Source organism: Antedon mediterranea, chromosome 7 (genome assembly GCF_964355755.1).
Source record: "Antedon mediterranea chromosome 7, ecAntMedi1.1, whole genome shotgun sequence".
NCBI lineage: Eukaryota > Metazoa > Echinodermata > Crinoidea > Comatulida > Antedonidae > Antedon > Antedon mediterranea.
In genome coordinates, this window is record NC_092676.1 from 16,882,250 (window position 1) to 16,906,369 (window position 24,120).

The 24,120-nt window shown below is 34.9% G+C and overlaps 2 protein-coding genes across 2 annotated transcripts; both read left to right on the plus strand.

The window, feature by feature from the left end:
* Nucleotides 1-246: 246 nt before the first annotated feature.
* Nucleotides 247-12,001, plus strand: LOC140054825 (uncharacterized). The gene is made up of 14 exons (XM_072099918.1): nt 247-672; nt 3,230-3,371; nt 3,650-6,465; nt 6,977-7,156; nt 7,258-7,305; nt 7,602-7,710; nt 8,043-8,213; nt 8,988-9,069; nt 9,658-9,757; nt 9,850-9,932; nt 10,229-10,334; nt 10,885-10,982; nt 11,175-11,280; nt 11,981-12,001. The coding sequence occupies exons 1-14, from the start codon at nt 247-249 to the stop codon at nt 11,999-12,001; spliced, it is 4,488 nt and encodes a 1,495-aa protein (XP_071956019.1).
* A 40-nt stretch (nt 12,002-12,041) lies between these two features.
* Nucleotides 12,042-17,780, plus strand: LOC140054826 (uncharacterized). Its single transcript, XM_072099919.1, has 8 exons — nt 12,042-12,047; nt 12,432-12,517; nt 12,712-12,883; nt 13,304-13,381; nt 13,554-13,602; nt 13,927-14,009; nt 14,375-14,714; nt 14,858-17,780. The coding sequence occupies exons 1-8, from the start codon at nt 12,042-12,044 to the stop codon at nt 17,011-17,013; spliced, it is 2,970 nt and encodes a 989-aa protein (XP_071956020.1). The 3' UTR covers nt 17,014-17,780.
* Nucleotides 17,781-24,120: the final 6,340 nt, after the last annotated feature.

The following is a 24,120-nucleotide window of genomic DNA, read 5'->3' on the forward strand; positions in this document are numbered from 1 at the left end:
TGTCAGAGTAGGGCAAAACATCCGACCAATTCAAGAGTTACCACGGTAGTTAAAACACAACTAAAATAGACGTATTTATTTATCAATTTCGGTGTAAAATATAAAATGATACACAAAGCAGGAAAAGCTATAAAGTTTAGGATCGGCTGTTGCAATAATAATTAGATTAAAAAGTGGTGAAAGAGTATTTGTATTCTAGAATTATTTATTCATTTTAATGACACATAAAAAAAGGAGATATGAGACATGAGCTGTCAAGAGCAACTATCGCCAAATGACCTGACCCTCCCACTAATTAATTATTGTGATTCTTGTTCTAAAATGTTTATTACAAATTTAGCATTGTCTTTTTCATCAGGTGCTGTTTGCAATGAATATGCTGGCTATATTGCAGAAAGTAGTCTAGGTTATTTAAAATTTAGCTCATCATCTGAAGCATCAGAGCAAACTAAGGCAGACGAGGTGATATTGGATGGAACAAACTACTGGATGAAAGCAAACGACGACGAATCCGGATGGATTCAGATAGATTTAGGATCAGATGTATCTATATTTGGTGTTATTACGCAAAGTAGTGGTATGACACCAGCTTCGTGGATTGACAAATTTAGTATACGATGTTTGGCAGAAGATGAAACCGATACAGAGGCAGAGGACTCAAACGGTAACAAGGTAATATTATAATATTGGTTTTTTTAATACATAGCAAAATAAGTGCATAATGAAATGTGTTAGCAGTGCATTCATGATATGAATATAACTATAGTATGTATTTAGTACATAATTACATTATACATATGATTGTGTAATTGAGAAAATTAAGTGGAGTTGTGGCTTGGTGGTTATGATGCTTGTCTACCACTCCAAGGGTGGATGGATCACTCTCATTAAATATAGTTTTTAAAAAAACTTCATGTTGTGGGCATAATTGAAATGAAAGAATATATGTGAATAGGATAGATCCCGGTGTGCTCAATGCAATTGCAACAAGCCAGAGGTGTGGCATCTTCAAACGAAATCAGTCATAAGTATGATTTTCGAAATTGAGATTTTTACAAACACTAAAGTTACATTCATTGTTTTGAGAAAATAATAATGCTGGTAAAGTTAAGTAACAGGAAATGACAAGAAGCACAAAAAAATAAACATGGCGATTATGTCCACACCTTAGAAACGTGTTGTTTTTAGTCGCGTGGAAGCGACTCTATAGTTCACTATGTCGGTCGGTCGGTCTGTCTGTCTGTCTGTCGGTCTGTCGGTCTGTCTGTCGGTCTGTCTGTCTGTCGGTCCGGTATCACTATGCGTTTTATCGCTTTATGACCTTATCTTGATATCAGTTTAATCTAGCTAAATCAATTTTTCACAGAATATTCCTTATGGCCAGGAATCGATGTGGTTATGATTTCACGGTGCGCAATAAAAAAGTACGCGGTCTACGCACGATTTAACGAAATCACGTTTGTAATCATATCTTAACAACCATGAATCACAATTAAATAAAATTTGGTACTCATAAATTTCAGGACATAAATCATCATATGGCAATACAATTACGTGCGTAGCGCATGTAACGCATGCGTACGCGCGCCTAAAATTTTCAAAATTTATTTTCGATGAAATAAGAGTACGTTTCAGGCAATTTTAAGCGTTTACAAAATTGCCATGAGTGCGCAGATTTTTGCGCGCGCACTGCGCGTTAAATGTTATTGCGCCCTCTTTTTGCCCGATTTCTGTTTTCTTGACTTACTTTTCAACTCGAAATTACGTTATACGAGCACGTCAAAAGTGACAGGCTACGCACGTGTAAATTAAAAAAATATAAACGTTTTTAAACATTTCAACATTTTTAAACATGTTCAGTAATTTCGGTCAGTATAGTTCACTATGTCGGTCGGTCCGTCTGTCTGTCGGTCTGTCTGTCTGTCGGTCTGTTTGTCTGTCGGTCCGGTATCACTATGCATTGTAGCACGCGACTTAATGGCTGTTGGCCTTGTTTTATTGTTGTATTTCAATGTAAATTTGCACAAGTGTTCACTCTAACTATTAAATAATAAAGTACGAATGAATTTAGCTGATTGTTGCTTTTGTGTACCTGTCGATAGAGAAGAATGGAAGATTGTGCGACATAATACTTGTAAATTGTATTTACGCCTTAGAGTATAATTATATTTCTTTCTATTATATTTCATGTCTACCGTATTTATTATGCAAGTTGCTATTGCAAAATGTAGTTGTAAATACAATAATAAGTCCACAGAACGTCTCGGGACTGTTTTTTCGGAACCACCCATTATTGCATTTCGTAGACCTCCCAACCTTCGTGATATATTAGTCAGATCCAACTTTAAGAGTGAAATTAACTCTCATGACAGCCAAAATGTGGGCAGTCACCTTTGCAGCAAATCTTGCAAAACTTGTTCATTGGTTGATTCTACTGAAAATTTTAAGAGTAACCAAACTGGCCGCATTTTTCGGATAAGACAATCAATTAATTGTCTAACCAAAAACGTCATTTATCTCATATACTGTAATATTTGTGGCAAACAGTACGTCAGAGAAACAAAAACACTCTCCGTATGAGAATGACACAACACAGATCAGCTATCAAAACATTCAAGCTTGATCAACCTGTAGCCGAACATTGTAATTCAGCTGGTCACTCGATTGCAAATTTCAGAGTTATTGCAATAGACCACGATGTCAAATGGAGCGAAAAAACTCGCAAAGACAAGGAAAACCACTGGGAATTACAACTTAAAACCACAAAACCTTTTGGACTTAACATACTCCCAGATCGGTAAAATTATTCCATTGACATTTAAGTTTCAATATTAACCACCATTTAAGCTATTTTTTAGTCTCATTCCAAAATTGTTTATATCTCTATACCAATACCTTCTTTGTTTTCTACTCTTATTCAGACTCCACCCTGTCTCCCTTTGTTATATTTCTTTTGTTCCTGTCCACCCAGGCAGCACTTGCCAGCTTTATACTATACCGTTATCCAAATTCCTTCACTTGCACTGATGAATGGCTAGTGTTGCCCGAAAGCTAACTTTTCTGGCTGTTTTACTTCTCGTTTTGATTTAGCTTTTCGCTTTTATTTTGTATCTCCATTGAGATCCAGCCGCTGATACCCACAGCATTGTCATTTTTTCAGTAATTTGCCTTTGGATTTACAATAATAAACACAAATATATTTAGTGATTTGTATGTGATTTTTTCATAGATATTTTCTGCAAGTCCTAGGAATGAAAATGACTACGTGGTAAACATGTTTTCATCTCCAGTTAAAGGGCGATATATCAAACTCAATGTCATTAGTTGCAATAACAGATGTGCATTGAGGCTAGAAATTATTGTCTGCTCAAGTAAGTTGTTTTTTCTAAGATAAGTATTCTTATAAAACAATTAAGTGTGACAATGGCTAAGCGGGTATTACTTATAAAACAGTGTGTTTGTTTGCTTGTTCCACCCCGAAACATGATTAAAATCTACAGTTATCTGTACTTGTGCAGACATATTAAAAAGCTCCCTCTCTCTCTCTCCCTGTGTGCAAACTTCTTTAAACTTTACCTTATGTTTATTTGATTTGATTTATTCTCTTAATCCGTTTAATACAGTTCATGTGTTCATTTATACTCTACAGAATATATGAATGAAAATGTTGGTAGTTCACAAGAAATGTTTGTTGAAATACCCCTCAAAATGTCAGATACAAAAGAGTTACCAGAACAGCAAGTAATACGACTTCGGCGTAGTGCCGGCTATGATGTGACAGAAGAAATCTTGTATACTGAAATAGTTGAAATTATTTACAATACTACCGAAGATTGGATTACTTCAACCACAGACACAGATATCAGCACGTCACAAACCATTTCATCAATAATCATCACAAATACGCCTCAAACACAAGCAACCGATGAAAACACAGCAGCCACTACTAATGCCCACGCTACAAATGGGAACAGTGCCACAACAAATGCACCTCAAACACAAGCAAACAATGAAAATACAGCATTCACTACTAATGCCCATGCTACAAATGGGAACAGTGCCACAACGAATGTACATCAAACACAAGCCAACAATGACAATACAGCAGTCAGTACTAATGCCCAAGCTACAAATGGGAACAGTGCCACAACAAATGCACCTCAAACACAAGCAAACAATGAAAATACAGCAGCCACTACTAATGCCCAAGCTACAAATGGGAACAGTGCCACAACAAATGCCCCTCAAACACAAGCAAACAATGAAAATACAGCAGCCACTACTAATGCCCACGCTACAAATGGGAACAGTGCCACAACAAATGTACATCAAACACAAACAAACAATGAAAATACAGCAGCCACTACTAATGCCCAAGCTACAAATGGGAACAGTGCCACAACAAATGCACCTCAAACACAATCCAACAATGACAATACAGCAGTCACTACTAATGCCCACGCTACAAATGGGAACAGTGCCACAACAAATGCACCTCAAACACAAGCAAACAATGGAAATACAGCAGCCACTACTAATGCCCACGCTACAAATGGGAACAGTGCCACAACAAATGCACCTCAAACACAAGCAAACAATGAAAATACAGCAGCCACTACTAATCCCCACGCTACAAATGGAAACAGTGCCACAACAAATGTACCTCAAACACAAGCCAACAATGACAATACAGCAGCCACAACTAATGCCCAGGCTACAAACGGTAACAGTGCCACAACAAATGCACCTCAAACACAAGCAAACAATGATAATACAGCAGTCACTACTAATGCCCACGCTACAAATGGGAACAGTGCCACAACAAATGTACCTCAAACACAAGTCAACAATGACAATACAGCAGCCACAACTAATGCCCAAGCTACAAACGGTAACAGTGCCACAACAAATGCACCTCAAACACAAGCAAACAATGATAATACAGCAGTCACTACTAATGCCCACGCTACAAATGGGAACAGTGCCACAACAAATGTACCTCAAACACAAGTCAACAATGACAATACAGCAGCCACAACTAATGCCCACGCTACAAATGGGAACAGTGCCACAATAAATGCACCTCAAACACAAGCAAACAATGACAATACAGCAGCCATAACTAATGCCCAAGCTACAAATGGGAACAGTGCTACAACAAATGCACCTCAAACACAAGCAAACAATGAAAATACTGCAGTCACTACTAATTCTCAAGCTACAAATGGAAACAGTGCCACAACAAATGCACCTCAAACACAAGCAAACAATGAAAATACAGCAGTCACTACTAATGCTCAAGCTATAAATGGGAACAGTGCCACAACAAATGCACCTCAAACTCAAGCAAACAATGACAATACAGCAGTCACTACTAATGCTCAAGCTACAAATGGAAACAGTGCTACAACAAATGCACCTCAAACACAAGCAAACAATGCAAATACAGCAGTCACTACTAATGCCCAAGCTACAAATGGAAACAGTGCCACAACAAATGCACCTCAAACACAAGCAAACAATGAAAATACAGCAGTCACTACTAATGCTCAAGCTACAAATGGGAACAGTGCTACAACAAATGCACCTCAAACACAAGCAAACAATGATAATACAGCAGTCACTACTAATGCCCAAGCTACAAATGGGAACAGTGCTACAACAAATGTACCTCAAACACAAGTCAACAATGACAATACAGCAGTCACTACTAATGCCCAAGCTACAAATGGGAACAGTCCCACAACAAATTTACCTCAAAATCAAGCAAACAATGAAAATACAGCAGTCACTACTAATGCCCAAGCTACAAATGGCAACAGTGCTACAACAAATGCACCTCAAACACAAGCCAACAATGACAATACAGCAGCCATCACTAATGCCCAAGCTACAAACGGGAACAGTGCCACAACAAATGCACCTCAAACACAAGCCAACAATGACAATACAGCAGCCATCACTAATGCCCAAGCTACAAATGGGAACAGTGCCACAACAAATGCACCTCAAACACAAGCCAACAATGAAAATACAGCAGTCACTACTAATGCCCAAGCTACAAACGGGAACAGTGCCACAACAAATGCACCTCAAACACAAACAAACAATGAAAATACAGCAACTACAACTAATTCCCACGCTACAAACGGTAACAGTGCTGCAACAAATGCATCTATAACACAAGCAAACAATGAAAATGCTCAAACTACGCCCAATACAATTTCTACAAACGAAAACATCACCTCAAATCAGGTGGCAACAACCGAAACGATCAATGCAAGCGGTGGTGCCACAAATGAAGCTTACAACGATAATGTAACAATTATTCATTACGAAAACGAAAATATCAACGTTACAGATGATAAAGTCGACGATGAAGTTACGACCAACGTCCAGACTACAACCAGTGTTAAAATGACGACTGAAATTCCTTCAATATTTGATGACGAAACTATAGAGCTTGTGAGTTGTTTTGCAATAATTATCTAATAATTTTTGTAGTAAACAACCTGTATTCTATTAGATTCGACTTGCCTGATCTGATTATTTGATAGAGGTTGTAGGTCTGTAGCATCCATTATATTATGAAACATGAATTTTGGTTCTTCTTCGATCTGACAAATTCATAAATAGATAATAAATAATAATATAATAATATTTTACATTTATATAGCGCCATTCCAACAAACATTGCTCATGGCGCTATGGTCTTAGATATTACACTTTTCTATAACATGCTTCCCTCCAAAGGAGTCAATTTATGTCTACAAACTGTTAGCGCTCATTTTGTCTGTCCACTGCAGTGGATGCGTGAGCTTGTACATCGGGTTAAACCCCTCTCGCCTCGAATGGATTACTGTATTAACCGAACTGTCACTCACTAAAATAACATTTTTTCTGGCATCAATAGAATATTATATACCGAAAGTTATTCAACCTATAACTATTCAGTACAATTGAACTTCTTTTACAGATATCAAGTTTATCGAATGAAACACAGGATAACATACTATCAGTTTCCGCTCAGTATTTGAATCAAAATGACGATAACCAACTTAGTGAAAGTGATATAAACCTACTGTTATCTACTTTGGATGAAATTGCATCTTTTGATCAGGAAGGGAGTGAAGATGAAATCAAAACAAGAGCTGAGGTTGGTCTATTTTGAATATGTTTTTGCATTCTTGCCAAAATTAATGATAAACACTTGAACTATTTCCCACTTACATTATTACTATTTTCATTATTTTATAGAATTTGAGAGACGTTGCAGAGAATCTGTTTGATCCTGCTAAAAAATTGGTAACTATCAATACTAATTATTAACATAACGGCTTTAAAAGATCCCATAATTTTAATGTAGTACTATATTGCATTAAGCCACGCAGTATTGTTGGCCTACATGCAATTTATATTGCAGTTTTTGTTGGTTTTTTTTTTCATTAAAAGACCCATTATGGCTAAGATAAATCACATTCAAAGTTCTGAAAGCATGACGAAAAATTATTGTCAAAGATGTGTTGTCATTATTACCTTAAATTGACATAGTGTCTGTGTTTATATCAGTTACATTCCGTATTGCAATTGTTCATTTCCAGGATGAAGATGATATACTGGGAGTTGCGGTTTCAATGGAACTTATTCTTGTCAAGTCAGCTGCAAACCTACCGACAGGAACCAACTTTACTTTGTCGTCTAAAAATACAGGTTTGAAATTGGATATGATATATAGCGACATAAAATTTTATAGTTATGATATACATTATATTCGAGCTATTTGTTATACATTTGTTAGAAAAAGCAAGACCCCAGAAGTATAAAAATATAAACATAAAACCCTTAATATTGCACGATGAAATTAGAAACTTGCCCAATAATGGCTTTTAGATATGTTATTCAAACTGCGTGTTTCTTCCATTTTAAGGAATCAACTACCTGAATCACAGGAGTGTCATGGTAATGAAACATTTCAAAAGAATATTTATTAATCAATAACTAATTGTGTTAAAACTTATATCGCTGTAATTGTTTACTTTCAGCCATAAATATTATCAATACAGATTCTGTTGAGGAGGCAGCATCTTTAGTGTTTAATTTCAACCACGAAATTGACTCCAATATTTCCTCATCAATTGATGATAAGAAGACATTTAATGTCAACTCACTTGGTCACCTAAAGCTTAAAGACTCAGCCTTGGACAAAGTTACAGGTAGGCCTAATGTGCAATACAGTAATTTCAACACCATATAGAAACTTAAAGATGGATTTAGTACTTCCCAATCCTCTAGTCTACTAAAGATTAGAATCAGCCTCGGAACAAGTTTACAGGTTAGTGCTGGTATAAATACTGTCAACTCACCTGGTCACGTAACGAAAATATAATCAGCCAGGTTAGTAGCCTACAGTCCGTTAACCTGGTCACCTAATGACTATATATTCAGCCATGGATCAAGTTACAGGTTTAGTATAAATACAGTCAGCACGCCTGATCACGTAACGATTATATAATCAACCATGGATCAATGTACATATAAGTATAACAATCAACTCACCTGGTCACATAACGACAATAATCAGCCAGGCTAGTAGCATAGAAATACAGAAAGCACACCTGGTCAAGTAACGACTTTACTAACATCAAAATATATAATCTAATTCTAACATATAGCTTTGGATCAAGTTACATGTTAGTAATAATACCAATAATTACCTCGTAACATAAAGTATAGACTCCCAGCAAGTTACTCGACTCGCCTATCCACCAATAGACTAGATATTTGTATCTAAGAGGTAAATAGCAAAACTTCACGCTCTGGTCACTTGACATTGGACGAACAGTAAGTAGCAATAATTTAAAATAGCCTGGTTACCTTATTTTAATACATTAAAATGTGTTGCCTTGTTAATCTGTAATTAAAAAAAAAACAGTCACTTCGTTATTGATGTCAACACATTGACATTAAGTTGCTTTTTCTTAACGTAGGTACAATAGGGATGTCTGTAATTTATTATGACAAAGATGTTTTTAAATCATCTCAAGCAGTCAATAACGAAGAATTGAAAAGGTAAGAAAACATTTTCTAAAAAAGTAAACAACAAGTAGTACGGTAAAAAATAGAACTTAAAACTTGATAAGTTGCTTAATTTTGATATGCAACGTGCGCATAGATACTTTACACACACCAACAGTTGAGTTGGTAGTCTTTGAGTGCCGCTTACCTGGCTAAATTGACTATAGCCAATGCTCTTTAGAGGGAGTGTAGAGAATGTATTAGAGTCTGTTCCAAGCGTATGCTTTCTCTGGCGTATTAATCCACGAGACCGTACACAGACTAAAAGCGATTCCACATACAAAAGTATATTCTACTATATCAACTTTTATTTCTTGTAACTCCGTATTACTATTAATACAATATAACTTTCTACCAGTCAAGACCTTTCTTCTCTATACTCTATACTCGCCACCATATCGTCCCATCGTCCGTTATTGTTTATGTTTGTAAGACGTTACGATCCTACAAAGAAGTAAAAGAATATAAAACGTCCCTACGCTTTTCATTTCTAAGCCCTCACTCTGAAGAGCACGATTTATTTTCGGTTTATCCAGGTAAGCTAGGCGACTAAGTTTAAAATTAACATTTATTTAATTGCAGTAAATCAAAAATATTAGCAAGTGGTGTGATTTCATGCTCTGTGTTTGTTGATTCGGAAATACGTTCTGTTCCCGTTGAATTTTCTCTGGAATACGACACTGTAAGTGTATTTAATATAGATTATTTTAGTAAGGTTTTAGATCATTTGTTTCATTAGACATCATCATTATATAATATTTGTATTTGTTTCAGATTCTTGCAGACGAAAATGAAAATCAAGATGGAATCAAGGAAGAAAAAACAACAACTTGTCGCTTTTGGGATACACCGTCTGTGTATGTTTCTTAATAAAATGATAATATATTAAATTTCATACCAATACACCGATACTGTAAAGTTATTCATTATAATAACATAACATATCTGCTATAAACTTTATTTATAAAATTAATAAAATAATAATAAATATTATATAACTTTTCTCCGGTTGAGACGATTTTTACACTTGTTGATTAATACCACACGCGTTTTATTTGTGAGCTACATTATTTTTAATTAGGTATTTTGTTTACAACAAATTCGCCACAAACTTATTCTTTTATAATTAAATTAATTTTTTAATTTTGTGTAGAGATTGGTCTACAGAAGGGTGTACCAGTACATCGAAAATAAATACTGAAATGCAATGTGAATGTTCTCATACAACCAACTTTGGCATAGTAGTCGAAATTGAAGAGGTAATTTGTTTAATAAGTCCAGTGAATTCGAAATAGTAGTGTGGTTGGCCCATTTCATTTTTATGGGTCTAAATAAAAAGTAAATAGGCTACGGCACACAACATATAAAAATTGCAAATTAAATAAACTAAAATTAAAGAAAATAAAAATTACTTAATTATGAAAATTTAAAATCATCTCAGATATTATTTGGTAGAGCAAATTCTTCTTTATAATGATATCTCTATAACTAGCACAGATTGTTTTGATTATTGTTATTTATCATAAATAACTGCAAATTACTGATACTATGATTGGTATGTCATGTTCAGTCCCTAACTTTACCGTGTGTTGAAAAAAGCATTTCCATTACAAACACACGCAGATACCATACAATGGAAAGTACAGTAGGCCTAGAATGTTAAACCTACTTCTATTCAAGGGACAACCACCCCGTTATGCGGACACTTTACCGTGAAACGAACAAAGAGTGATAATGTTGGATCCCGGAGGTGTCCCCTATATTGTCAAAATCATATATTTAGCACTAACTTCAAATTTCATTTACTAGGTTTCCAGCAGTATTGATCTGGCACATATTGTTTATATTTTTATTATTATTGGACTGATAATGCTCTTCCTTACACTATTCATTCTGATATGCGTCTAGTAAGTACTGTTTAATTTCAACTTAATCAATATTCAATGTATATAACAACTACAGGAATTCCTGTCATTTTATTGGACTAATGTGGGTCACATGACGTGCAATAGTACAAACTATGTATCGATCGTGAAAGATAGTACTTAATTTTCCCGTACGAAAACAATTATTACTGTTTATATTTTTGTTCTTTGTAGTGCTTTTACTCGTGCACATTGGCTTATAGTACATGGTAATCTTGTACTATCATTAGTATGCTGTTTTATAACATTTTTGGCGGGAATTGAAGATACAAACACCATTGTAAGTTTGGTACAATTTATCATGTCTTTATAAATTCATATAATGTATTGATGATTAAAATAGAGCATTTGCCTATCTAACTAATACTGTACACGCTGACCTTAAACCAATCCAGCATGTGAATATAATTAAATGTAGGCCTTCGTCGTAAGAAAGGACTTTGTTTTCTTTTTACAGGGTGGATGTAGGGCGACTGCAATTTTTCTCCACTTCTTTCTGCTTGTTCACTTCATGTGGGTTTTGCTAGAAGGAGTCTATCTTCATTTTACCATGATAACACCATTCCCTCAAAATGGAAAGATGCTTATCTCTCAAATTTTGATTGGTTGGTGCTTACCTTTGGTAATAACTTTCTTCACAATGGCGTCATATTATGAAGGATACGGCAGGAATGACGTGTAATGTTATCGTTTCATTGTGTATTCAAGTTTTGTTTACAAGTTTATTTAACCTAAAAAATGTCATAACGCGTATAAAAAATAAAAAATCACCACTCGTTATTTCTCTTAAAAGCGAATGCTGCTGCTATTGATTTTAACATTATTTTTTAACTGGCTAATGTTATCATAAAAAAACAAAAAAAACAAGTTTGTTGATAATGTATTAGTTTAGCGTAACCGTATGCACCACGAACGCATTTACAGTATTCGTTACAAAAGGAACATTTTGAGTATTCATTAAATCTTTGTACTTTCTATAGGTGTTGGATGACCACAGATAAAGGTTTCTTGGCGGCGTATATACTCCCAGCAGTTTTAATCATGCTAGTAAGTGGACATAGTTGTATTCTGTCATTAATGATTTTTGCTTTAAAAACGTAGGTTTCACATGCATTAATTATCATGTTAAATTAACTGTACATGTTTGTGTATGTGGTAGGAGTATTGGAGTGACACATTGAAGTACTTTAACCGGGTATTCCGTCCACTTTTTATACTACCTGCAAATTTAATTTTTTTTTAAACACATTACACCAGTGATGTCTTTCCCATTTCACTTCCTATTTACTGATTTAGGCTTATTTATTTTGTTCATTTTAGTTACAGTTTGCTTTATTTAAACACTAACAACTAGGGTTTTATTACAATCAATAAACTAAGATGTTTTGGAATTATCCTTACGACACTAAAATCCATGTGTTTTTTTTACAGAGTTGCATCAGTTGTTTAATACTTATCAACTACAATAATAACAAGAATGTGTACAGGGATGTCAACCATCTGGAACCATATCTAGTGTAATGTACCTAACCGATCGGTTTAAAACCAATTAATATATCACTATAATCAAACATTATGAATACTATATGTTCATAATAGGTCATTGTGACAAAAATATCATTGGCAATGTCAAAATATCATAAATATAAGTAAATATTACATTTAGGCCTAAATGTTTTACTATCAATTATTACTAATATTTCTTCGATAGGATCTCACTGAGGGATATTTGTGTTGTGGCTGTTCTAACTGGTTTGACTTGGTTGTTCGGAGGTCTAACGACGAAGCACATCAACTCTCTAGGCTATCAAGTTTTCTTTGCCATGTTTGGTCTCGTTTTATCCATTTACATCTTCATATTTTTTGGAATGCGAAATCATATAGTAGGTGACAATTTATGTGGGCTTAGAATTAAAAATAGTATTGTTACATTGAAATGTGCGTGGATATGATGAAATGATTTTAGTCCCAAATGTCACTTGAAATATACACGAGAGTATAAAGCTATTGAATAGTACTGTTTAAAATAAATAAGTTTGTGTCTATTTTGTTAAGATTGTAATTAAGAGAATATGGCTATGTAAGTGTGTGTACTTCGTATATATAATACTATAAAATGTAGGGCCATAAAACAAGGCCATATTACATGGCTGCAGTAGCGTGCGCAAATTTGAGTTAGTGTTTACCGACAGACCAACCAACCGACCAACAACCGACCGACATAGTGAGCTATAGAGTCGTGTTTGCACGCGACTAAACAAGAATAGTGTTTTTAAAATTCCTATATGTTATCACTATTGTAGGTTCAAGAGTACTACATGAATGAATCAAATGCCCGCACGAAAGTTGCAAATTTACAGAATCAAGATCAACAACATTTGGTAAGTAAATTATAATCAACACAAACAGCACATTAAAACATCCCCAAATATTATACATGACACGTTTATCTAGCAAGTTCACTAAAAAAACAAAATAAGGATTTATTCATACAATTTAACATTTACCGTTGATAAAAGAAAACTACTGTGAAAAAGTAATCTTTTCTTTCAGAGAATCTTACCTCCAGCTCGTCAGTCTCCTGCTCTTTTTCATGCAACGGGTAAGAAAGAATCACTTTTACGGTCATGTGCGGTTCAAATTTAACGTTTTATTTTGTACAATTTGGACAATGACAATTTATCCAATTCGAGGTTTTAACTTAATAATGTCATGATTATGCTGCCAAAATCACAGCGTAACAACAGCATAATTATTGGTTGATTTAGGTTGGCTAATATCGTGTTTTTCGGAATCTGTTTCAAGTCTAATAAATGCTCAAATTAAAATTCTTTATATAGAATTAGGCTATGCCTAGTCTAGGCCATTTATTCTGATTAAACACAGAATACTAATAGCTTTCAATTATTATGATTATTTTATTTAGAAAGTATACCATTACATAATCGTATACAAGAAACTGAAAATGATCCATACAATGTGTCTGATACAGAGGATGGATTGAAGACTGTAAGTTACATCAATTATATTTTAACTTAACTAAATTTACTATTAATTATTGATACTGTTATGGATATGGATTAAATACAAATATCATAATGTATTAATATTGTTTATAAACGGGAAAAGGTAGTTGATTGGAGTAGGCCTGGTTGAGATGGTACTTGGTAGTTTCAAGGGTATTGAATATATTTTACCTATAGTGGCAGGAGAGTACAGTAGCCCACGATTGTTTCTATTCCACACTCCATAAGCTTCAATTGAGACTTAGTTTATAAGGACGATATCAATTGTAATTTATCTACCCCGAAATTTGCGAGTTATTAATTAATATTTAAAATCAACGATGTTTATTTGTATTACTTTCCTTGTAGCCTCAATTAGATCGGTCTCCCAGTCCAAGACAAGAATACAACGAACAGGATCTACCAGGGCTAGTGCAAGAAAATACAGTACATGAGGACCAAGAAAAAACCAAGGTGGTACATACACCACCGATACTAGAATTGCCAGAAGACACTCTGCAAGACAATGTCGTAAAACCTGCAGACCCAAATAATGAAACTGAAAGTGCACAACTTCTGCAGCTTCCTAATGCCACAGTGACTAAAGTAAAAGAACCAGTGGTAGATGATAAACCTCACAAATTAGCCCCTGAACAACTACCTGAAGAAAACAAAGATACCAATTTAGAACAACCAAAGCAAGATACAGGTGAAGATATCCCAATATTACATTCTTAGTCCGTTGTACACGATTGCATTTCAACAATCCATAGTATTCTTGAAAGAAAAATTTCTACTAATACATTGGCAGTATTTCTAACAATATTTTTTTTTTATTAAATTATTAATTAGAACAGAATGATGAAATACAAGATTCCTCAACTTCAGAAAAAACAGAAGTAATTAAACCACTTATAGAAAATGATAAAGAATTAGACAATGACAATACGAATAAAAATGACAAACCAACAGCAGAACAAAACAAGTTAGAGCCCAGTAAGGAGCATAAACACGATACAAATCCAAAAGAAGAACCGGTACAAGAAAACATTCCAAATCCAGATGACTTAACAAAACCCGAAGATGAAAATATGAAAATTGACGATGACAATCCAAATAAAAGGGAGGGCCAATCGGAGGAAGACAATGACAAGTCAGAAGACAAAATAGTAGAACTTAAACAAGATACAAATCCAGATGAAATTCCAGACAAAATTGAAAGCCAGAACTCAGAGGAGTCAACAAAAACAGAAAATAAAACTATAGACAATGAAGATAGTGATATCGACAAAATTGACAGACAAGCAAAAGAAGAAAACAAAACAGATAACACAATAAAAAGTAAACAAGATGAGGAAAAATCTGAGGAAACATCAAAAGAAGATGAAACAACACCAGAAAATGAAAGTATAGATAGCGAAAATGAATCAGAGGACAACTCAGCAGAACAAAGCTCAAATTCAAGGCCAACCACAACCAACAATGAAATTCCAAAAGATATGTCAACAAAACCAGAAAATAAAAATATAGACAATTTCGATAACAATACCGATGGAAATAACGAACCTCCAAACAAATCAGAGGAAAACACCGTAGAAACTAAACAGGATAAAAATCCAGCTGAAAGGCCGGATGAGGATAAGTCAGCAAAAACAGAAGATGAAAAAATGGACAACGATGACCACAATACAGACACAAACGACGAATCACCCGCACAACAAGAAATTAAAAATGATAACACAACAGAAACTAAACCCAATAACATTCCTGAGGTCCAGGAAGAAACTCCGGTCAAAGTTCAAAGTTCAAATGAAGATGAGTCAATAAAAACAGAAGTAGAAAACACGGACAACGACGAAAGCAATCCTGATGAAACTGAAGAGCCACAAGCTGAACAGAACGAAAAGACAGAGAACAAAACGGACTCGAAACAGGATAAAAATGAAAAAGAAACCCCGGTCAAAGATCAAAGTTCAAATGAAGACGAGTCAACAAAAACAGAAGTAGAAAACACGGATAATGAAGAAAGCAACCCAGACGAAACTCAAGAACCACAAGCTAAACAGAACCACAAGACAGAGGACAAAACAGACCCGAAACAGGACACAGATCAAGAGGAAATCCCGGTCAAAGATCAAAGTCCAAATGAAGATGAGTCAACAAAAACAGAAGTAGAAAACACGGATAACGATGAAAGCAATCCAGACGAAACTGAGGATGCACAAGCTGAACCGAACGACAAGACAGAGGAAAAAACAGACTCGAAACAGGACACAAATCAAGAAGAACCCAGGGTAACAGATCAAAGTTCAAATGAAAACAAGTCAACAAAAACAGAAGAAGAAAACACGGATAACGATGAAAGCAATCCAGACAAAACTGAGGAACCACAAGCTGAACCGAACGACAAGACTGAGGACAAAACAGACTCGAAACAGGACACAAATCAAGAAGAACCCCCGGTAACAGATCAAAGTTCAAATGAAGACGAGTCAACAAAAACAGATGTTGAAAACACGGATAATGAAGAAAGCAATCCAGACGAAACTGAGGAACCACAAGCTGAACAGAACGACAAGACAGAAGACAAAACAGACTCGAAACAGGACACAAATCAAGAAGAAATCCCGGTAACAGATCAAAGTTCAAATGTAGACGAGTCAACAAAAACAGATGTAGAAAACACGGACAACCAAAAGGGCAATCCAGATGAAACTGAGAAACCACAAAACCCGAAAAAGGACGTAATTCCCGAAGATCAAAACCCCGACAAAAAATATGAACCACAAACAGAACAAGAAGACAAACCAGATGAAAAAACAGATTGTACAAAAGATAAAAATCCAGAAGAATCCCCCATCAAAGATGATGAGAAAACCAAAGCAGAAGAGGAAAAGCGCAAACGAATAGCAGCTTGTTTGGCAAGAGCGAGGTCTGTAAGTCCGTTTACCGTTCCCATGACTCGTGAAGAACCTCTTCAACCAGGATTTACACTTTCAAAGAAGTAACTCGCTTTAAATGAATTCATTGTTTATGCTTATTGTTATTATTATTTTGTATATATACATTTACAGTCAGTCACTCATTCGGTCATACAATGTTTAATTCACAATTACTATAGGCCTAGTTCAAACGTTATTGTATAAAAGGTAGATCCGACGAAAGTAAAATATAGAATTACTCGAACATTAAATTTAGTTTAGTTTTAATCATTGTATGATAATAATCTTAAACAACAATGTGTAATCAACCCGATTCTGCTGTCAATATGTTCGTATGTAGACAGGTACGGAATGTATACCTATAGACTCGTATCTAGATGACTGCAAATAGTCAATCACAATTTACCTAATGACAGCTAATACTCGGTTGTGAAATGAATGTAATGTCTCAATATTGATAAACATAGTTTATATCATGCTAACGTCTTCATAATATTGTTTAATTAGATGATTTTAAATTCAGTAGAAGCTTGTGTGCTTAGTCTAATTGTTATACTTCAGTTAAACATTGTTCATTCTTCCTGGAAATATCTAATGTTCAATAGTGTAATTTCTAAATTTATATAGCTAATTGCTTATTACGTGATATTTATTAACTTAAATAATGTATGTATGCCTACTTTAAAATACTTTCCGTATGCCATATTCGCGTAATATTCGTGTAACATGATAGGACTAGCTAGTTTTTGTAAAGTAGAAAACAATTTCGAATTTCCTTTTAAAAGGTGTACGGTAATATAATTGAACGGTGTACTATAACCTTTTTATTAAAGAAAACAACGTTGTACATAATTATCTTGTGTTGTTTGTTGATTTAATAATTCAAGACAATGACTTAAAATCGAAGATGAAATGATGATGACCCATTGCATACTTTTGTAGTAGATACACTCCAAGATATCAACGCAAAACACAATAAACCCAAAAATATCAGGTAACTATCACTGAATGTTAAGTAAACTGTCTCGCCTTATTACTATATCTTCAAACCCTGTATTATTTTAATTGGCTTTCCATCAACAATGAGAAAATGGCAATGCTTCTAAAGGAGGTTCTTCATTAGTTGTAGTGTAGATGTTTCTGAGAAGATTTCTTTTAGATATTTTAATTGTTTATAAGAGTTTCTCTTATGGAATAATGGTTATCCAGTTTCTGAGGAGCTCCTTTATTAGAAGTGTCGATTTCTTCATTTTTTTTAGAAGTTCAATTTACCAAAGAGGTTTTTTCATCAATTATAGAAAGAAGTTGTAGAAGTTTCAATGTGTCTAATAAGTGTCGATGTTTCCCAAGATTTTCTGCATTAGTTGTAGATTAAGTGACTCTAAGGAATTTATCCATTAGTTGTAGAACTTTTAATGCTTCACATGAGTTTCTTCATTAGCTGTAGAAGTGTCTATGTTACCCAGGAGCTTATACATCAGTTATAGAAGTGTCAATGTTCCCAAGTTAAGTTTCTTCATTAATTGTAGAAGCGTCATTGTTACTTAAAAAATATTCCTCAATTGTAGTTGTAGAAATTTCAATGTTTCTAAAGGAGATTCTTCAATAACTGTAGAAGTGTCTATGTTTCCAAGGAGCTTTTTCAATAGTTATAAAACTGTCAATGTTATTAGTTTTAGAAGTTTCAATGTTTCCCATGAGTTCTTTATCAGTTATAGAAGTGTCAATGTTTCCCAGAAGATTCTTCATTAGTTGTAGAAGTGACAAGGTTTCCCATGAGTTTCTTCATGAGTTGTAGAGGTGTTAATGTTTCTTATGAGTTTCTACATCAGTTATAGAAGTGACAATGTCCCCGCCGAGGAGTTTCTTCATTAGTTATAGACGTGTCAATGTTTCCGAGAAGTTTCTTTGTTAATTTTAGAAGTATTATTGTTACTTAAAAAAAGATTCCTCAATTAGCTGTAGTTGTAAAAATGTTAAGGTTTCTAAAGGAGATTCTTAAATAGCTTTAGAAGTGTCTATGTTTCCCAGTAGTTTCTTCAATAGTTGTGAAGTGTCAATGTTTCCCAGGAGTTTCGTCATTAGTTGTAGGAGTATCGATGTTTCCTAGAAATGTCTTTATTAGTTTTAAAAGTTTCAATGTTTCCCAGGAGATTCTTCATTAGTTGTAGAAGTTACAAAGTTTCCAGAAGAATGTCTTCATTGGTTGTAAAAGTGTCAATGTTCCCGAGGAGTTTCTTCAATAGCTGTAGAAGTGTCAAGGTTTTTCAATGAATCTTTAGTTGTATTTTATTATTCAATGTTTCTATATTAAGGGTAACGATTTTCTCTTTTAAACTGTGTTGTTGGTGTTTGGCAAACGCAAAAGTGGATCAAAGTACCAATATAGACCTATTTAAGTATCTTAAGTAATTATATTTAAGTAATTATCATTTCCATGACAGCTACACGCATCCGTCTTTTTTCGACTATGCTATACCTACTTGACTCTTCTATATGGCGTTTATTTTTAATAGGCCCATTCATTTAATCTATTGTGTGGAATCACGTCCTACCGTAAAACCTCGAAAAGAAGCACTATGGGATTCTGCTTTTTAAAGTATTTTTAGGTGGCCTTTTCAAGATGAGTTTTTTTTAAGGATTACTTTTGCAAACTAAAAAGGTGGGGCTTCTTTTCAAAATGAATGCTGTGAATTTTGTGAATTGTTACTACAATAATAGGATTTTTATACATTATCTGCCCAGTTCGCATATTTCTGATGAAAAATATCTTTTTAAACTTTAAAATGAATGTACAATTATGAACTTGATGACACATTTTATCTGCATCACAAGTTATCTTGTATTAAATTCATTTGTGATATTCAAATAGTCTCGTAAAAAAGTCCAGTGAACTTCATTTCGAGATCGATTATTTTAGCAAAACAAAAGTTCTTTTCGAACAGAAACCCAGTGCTTCTTGCCATTCATTAAGTGATGCTGTATTCACAACAACCGGTTGGCGTTAGAGACCCGCTTTATTAAAGTGATGACTAATGGATTCACAAGGTCTATAAATGACACTATTCTTTAAGTAGGATAGACAAGAGCGTGACGTGGTCAAGCAGGATCTTAACAATAATACAACAATAATAATAATAATTAAACCGCAAATCAATTGTTTCAAATCTATTCCGTATTCGAATAAATATGGCAAGAACAAGGTGTAGGCCTAGATTTTATATAGGCCTTTCGGCTTACAAAAAATATATTTTTGTTTATATTTAAAATTTTTTTTACAAATTTACAATGCTTATGATATTTTTTTTTAATTTAATGAGGGCCAAAAAAATATTTGTTAAGCGTCACTCACCCTCTCCTCATTTTCGAGCCGCCTCTGTTCTTTTACGACTAAAATCGATTATAGCCAGAATACAGGAAGATATAGTAATGTGGTTTTCTTGAAGTTGAAAACATGAAATAAATAATGTGTTCTTATTTTAAACAGTTAATGTGACACACTAACAATATAGTAAACAATAAACAAATAATCATAAGGACGGCATTTGTCATAACAATGATTATGATAATGTAAGACCTACATGGCTCAATATTCATTTTAATTACACATCAGAAACAAAATAAAACAATAATAAAACTGATGCCGTACAGATAAATATTTATTGATAATTTTATTTATTTATTTATTCGGTATATAAAAATATATTGCAAAACGACAGTCAAGGACTGAAATGAATTGTATTACAAATAACTAACAAGGCCAACAGCCATTAAGTCGCGTGCTACAATGCATAGTGATACCGGACCGACAGACAGACCGACAGACCGACAGACAGACAGACCGACCGACATAGTGAACTATAGAGTCGCGTCCACGCGACTAAAAAGGCATGATTTTGACGAATTTTTGAACTTTTTCATCAAAACGTGCGCAAATTATCCAATTCGACGTGCTCAGTATGACGTAATTTTAAGTCGAAATTGTTTAAAAGTTGGTAAAATTATTAGAAAAGGCTGCAAAAACATAAATCACGCGAAAAAAGTATGTATTTAACGCTACATGCGCACCGCGCGCGTATGGGAATTTTTGACATGCTCAAAATGACCAGAAACGCGTAGAAAGTTGATTAAAAATTAATTTTGCGCATTTTAAAATTGTAAATGCGCGTGCGCGCATAACTTTGTGTAAAACACACATTTTTTTTCAACAGAAAGTTAGCACCTGATATAAATTAAACTTTTGCAAAGTTTCAATTTAAAATGTTATTTGGTTTTTGACCTATGTTAAATACGAGAAAATCGTTAAATCGCGCGTAAATCACGTTGCGCAACTCTAACGTCATTCACAATAGGAGGTTTCACGTAAATGCCCACATGTTGACATCAAAACAGTTCAAAAAATACAGAAAAGCGATAAAACGCATAGTGATACCGGACCGACAGACAGACCGACAGACAGACAGACCGACAGACAGACCGACCGACCGACATAGTGAGCTATAGAGTCGCGTCCATGCGACTAAAAATTAGTTAAAATTGCTATAAAAATAGAAACATCTTATTAAAATTAGATACCGTACCATAAAATTATAAAACATACATGAATAAAAAACCTTAAAACATTCACTTATTACATATCTAAAAAAAGAGCTAGTGGTACCTATTAATTATATCCACCATGGTGGGAACTGAAGACGACCTAAGTCTGCTGGTTTTACACAGTGGTGGCGCCAGCGGGGGGGCTACGGGGGCTCTAGCCCCCTCGTCGGGGAGCCTAGCCCCCCCGTCGGGGAACACGGGTACTTTTTGTCGGGGAATATAATATACAGTAAAAAACGTTCGCGTTCACTTCATATAGCTTCAGCGCCTAGAAAACCACGACGTTCCATTGACCGTGAGAGTACGTCAGAGTGCTATTATGCACTTTTATGCATTCATTTATTGCCAGCGATCTAACTTACTACTAAACATTAGCTAGGTACGCACTTGTCTGGCGGTATCCCTTTGTACGAATCGTTCAACGTTGGGTTGAGACGCGTGATATCAAGTTCCATCCAGGGACCAAAATGTGTAATGTAGTTATTTTCCAGGCGAAGTTTACCGACGGTTACCGAAGAAAACACGGGTACTTTTTGTCGGGGAATATAATATACAGTAAAAAGCGTTCGCGTTCACTTCGTAGCAAGCTTCAGCGCCTAGAAAACCGCGACGTTTCATTGACCGTGAGAGAGTACGTCAGAGTGATATTATGCACTTTATAAGCACTCATTATTGCCAGCGATCTAACTTACTACTAAACAATAGCTAGGTTCGCACTTGTCTGGCGGTATCCCTTTGTACGAATCGTTCAACGTTGGGTCGAGACGCGTGATATCATGTTCCATCCAGGGACCAAAATGTGTACTGTAGTTATTTTCCAGGCTAAGTTTACTGACGGTTACGTCGTGTACTGCGTCGACGTACGCTACACTACAGCAAAAACGAATTATGTTAATTGTTCGTATGTTCACCAATTTTTTAAATTTACAAGTAACATTCTGTACCGTGGGGCACCTAAAATAAATTTTTCATCCATTACTAAACAAAAAAACATGCCATTTTCGCTTAGCCAACATCTTATTATAGCTAAGTTATTACATTTTCAATGTCCTGTATGTCATGAATTTCTCACCACTCGGAAGTCCAGATGGTACGCACGCATACACTTGTTGGGAGGAATAAACTTATTTCCCCGACTGAAAAAGTTCTACGCTTGCGTTTTTTAAGCCTCTATGCCTGATGTTTCCGAAGTATAAAATGCAATTTTTTGAAGACCTGCAGCTCTAGTTTTAAACAGTTTCTTAGCTCAGCCCCAACAATAAAGCTGGTCATATTTCGAAGTACAAGAAGTGCATTTTCCGGGACCTAACATCTCTATTTTTCAAACATTTCTTAGCTCAGTCACAACCTTGATAGGGACTTATATATTTTATTTCATGTTTTGAAGTATAATAAGTCCAATTTCCGGGACCTCCAACTCTATTTTTCTAAATTTTCTTTGAACTTTTATTTTTTAAATTGAAAAAATATGGATTGAAACAGTCATCGCGCATCGTTTTTTTGCACGCAGTATTTTATTTATGCATTATAAAAAATGGAAAAAATGGCTACCCTAAATCTGATTAAAATGACCTCAAATGACGCTAGAACGCGTTGCTTCCGGGGGCTTCGCCCCCTGGACCCCCACCGGGGGCCCTTGGCGGCCCCCTGGCCCCCAGCCTAGTGATGCTCGCTTCGCTCGCATAGCCCCCTCGTCGGAGAATGTAGCCCCCGCGTCGGGAAGATCCTGGCGCCACCCCTGGTTTTACAATGAGGTACTTCTAGAAAGCGGTTGAATCTGAGAGACCGAGCTGGCTTATGAAGAGGGGAAAGTATTTCTCTAAAGAGCTCGGATTTTAATAAGCCTTCCCCGAAAGACAACACCAGTTTGTTTCTTCTCTCAACAAGAGTACGGTAAACCAGTAACAGACAATGCAGGATCATAGCACACATAGTTGTTACCTAGCATGATTCGCAAAGCTCTCTTTTGTACCTTTTCAATAGGCTTGGACCCTCATGTCCTTAGTGATAGCGCCATGCCAAACAGGGGCAGCATATTCTAAAATAGGTCTTATATAAGCCATATAAACAGTCAACAGATCATTAATTAAGATTCCAGCTTTCTTCAAAATGCACAAGGAAAATAAACGTCTAGAAGCTCTAGACACAATATTATTAGTGTTAAGTTCCCATTTCATTATGATCAACACGATCAACAAGATCAAAAGCTTAGTAAAGTCAGTGGCACATATAGGTTTAAACATATCATTTACCCTTCTTTGAGTGTAGAGTCAATAAGACTAACAAGATATAGTGAGTTGAGGAAGCCTTTTTCCTACTACCAAATTGACGAGAATCTATTTTACCCCTTAATAATAATACGCGTTCATATTATTTAACCAATAATAGGCCTACTCTACAATAAAAAATTGTAGGCCTAATGTATAGGCTATTTTGTTTTGTTTTGCTTATTTTTGTATATGTATAGCTTTTGTTTTTTAAATCAGTTAATAAAATAAGATTTTGAATAGGCCATTTTAAAATTTTAATTAATACAAAAAAATTGTTTGATTAATGTTTTAATATATAATAATA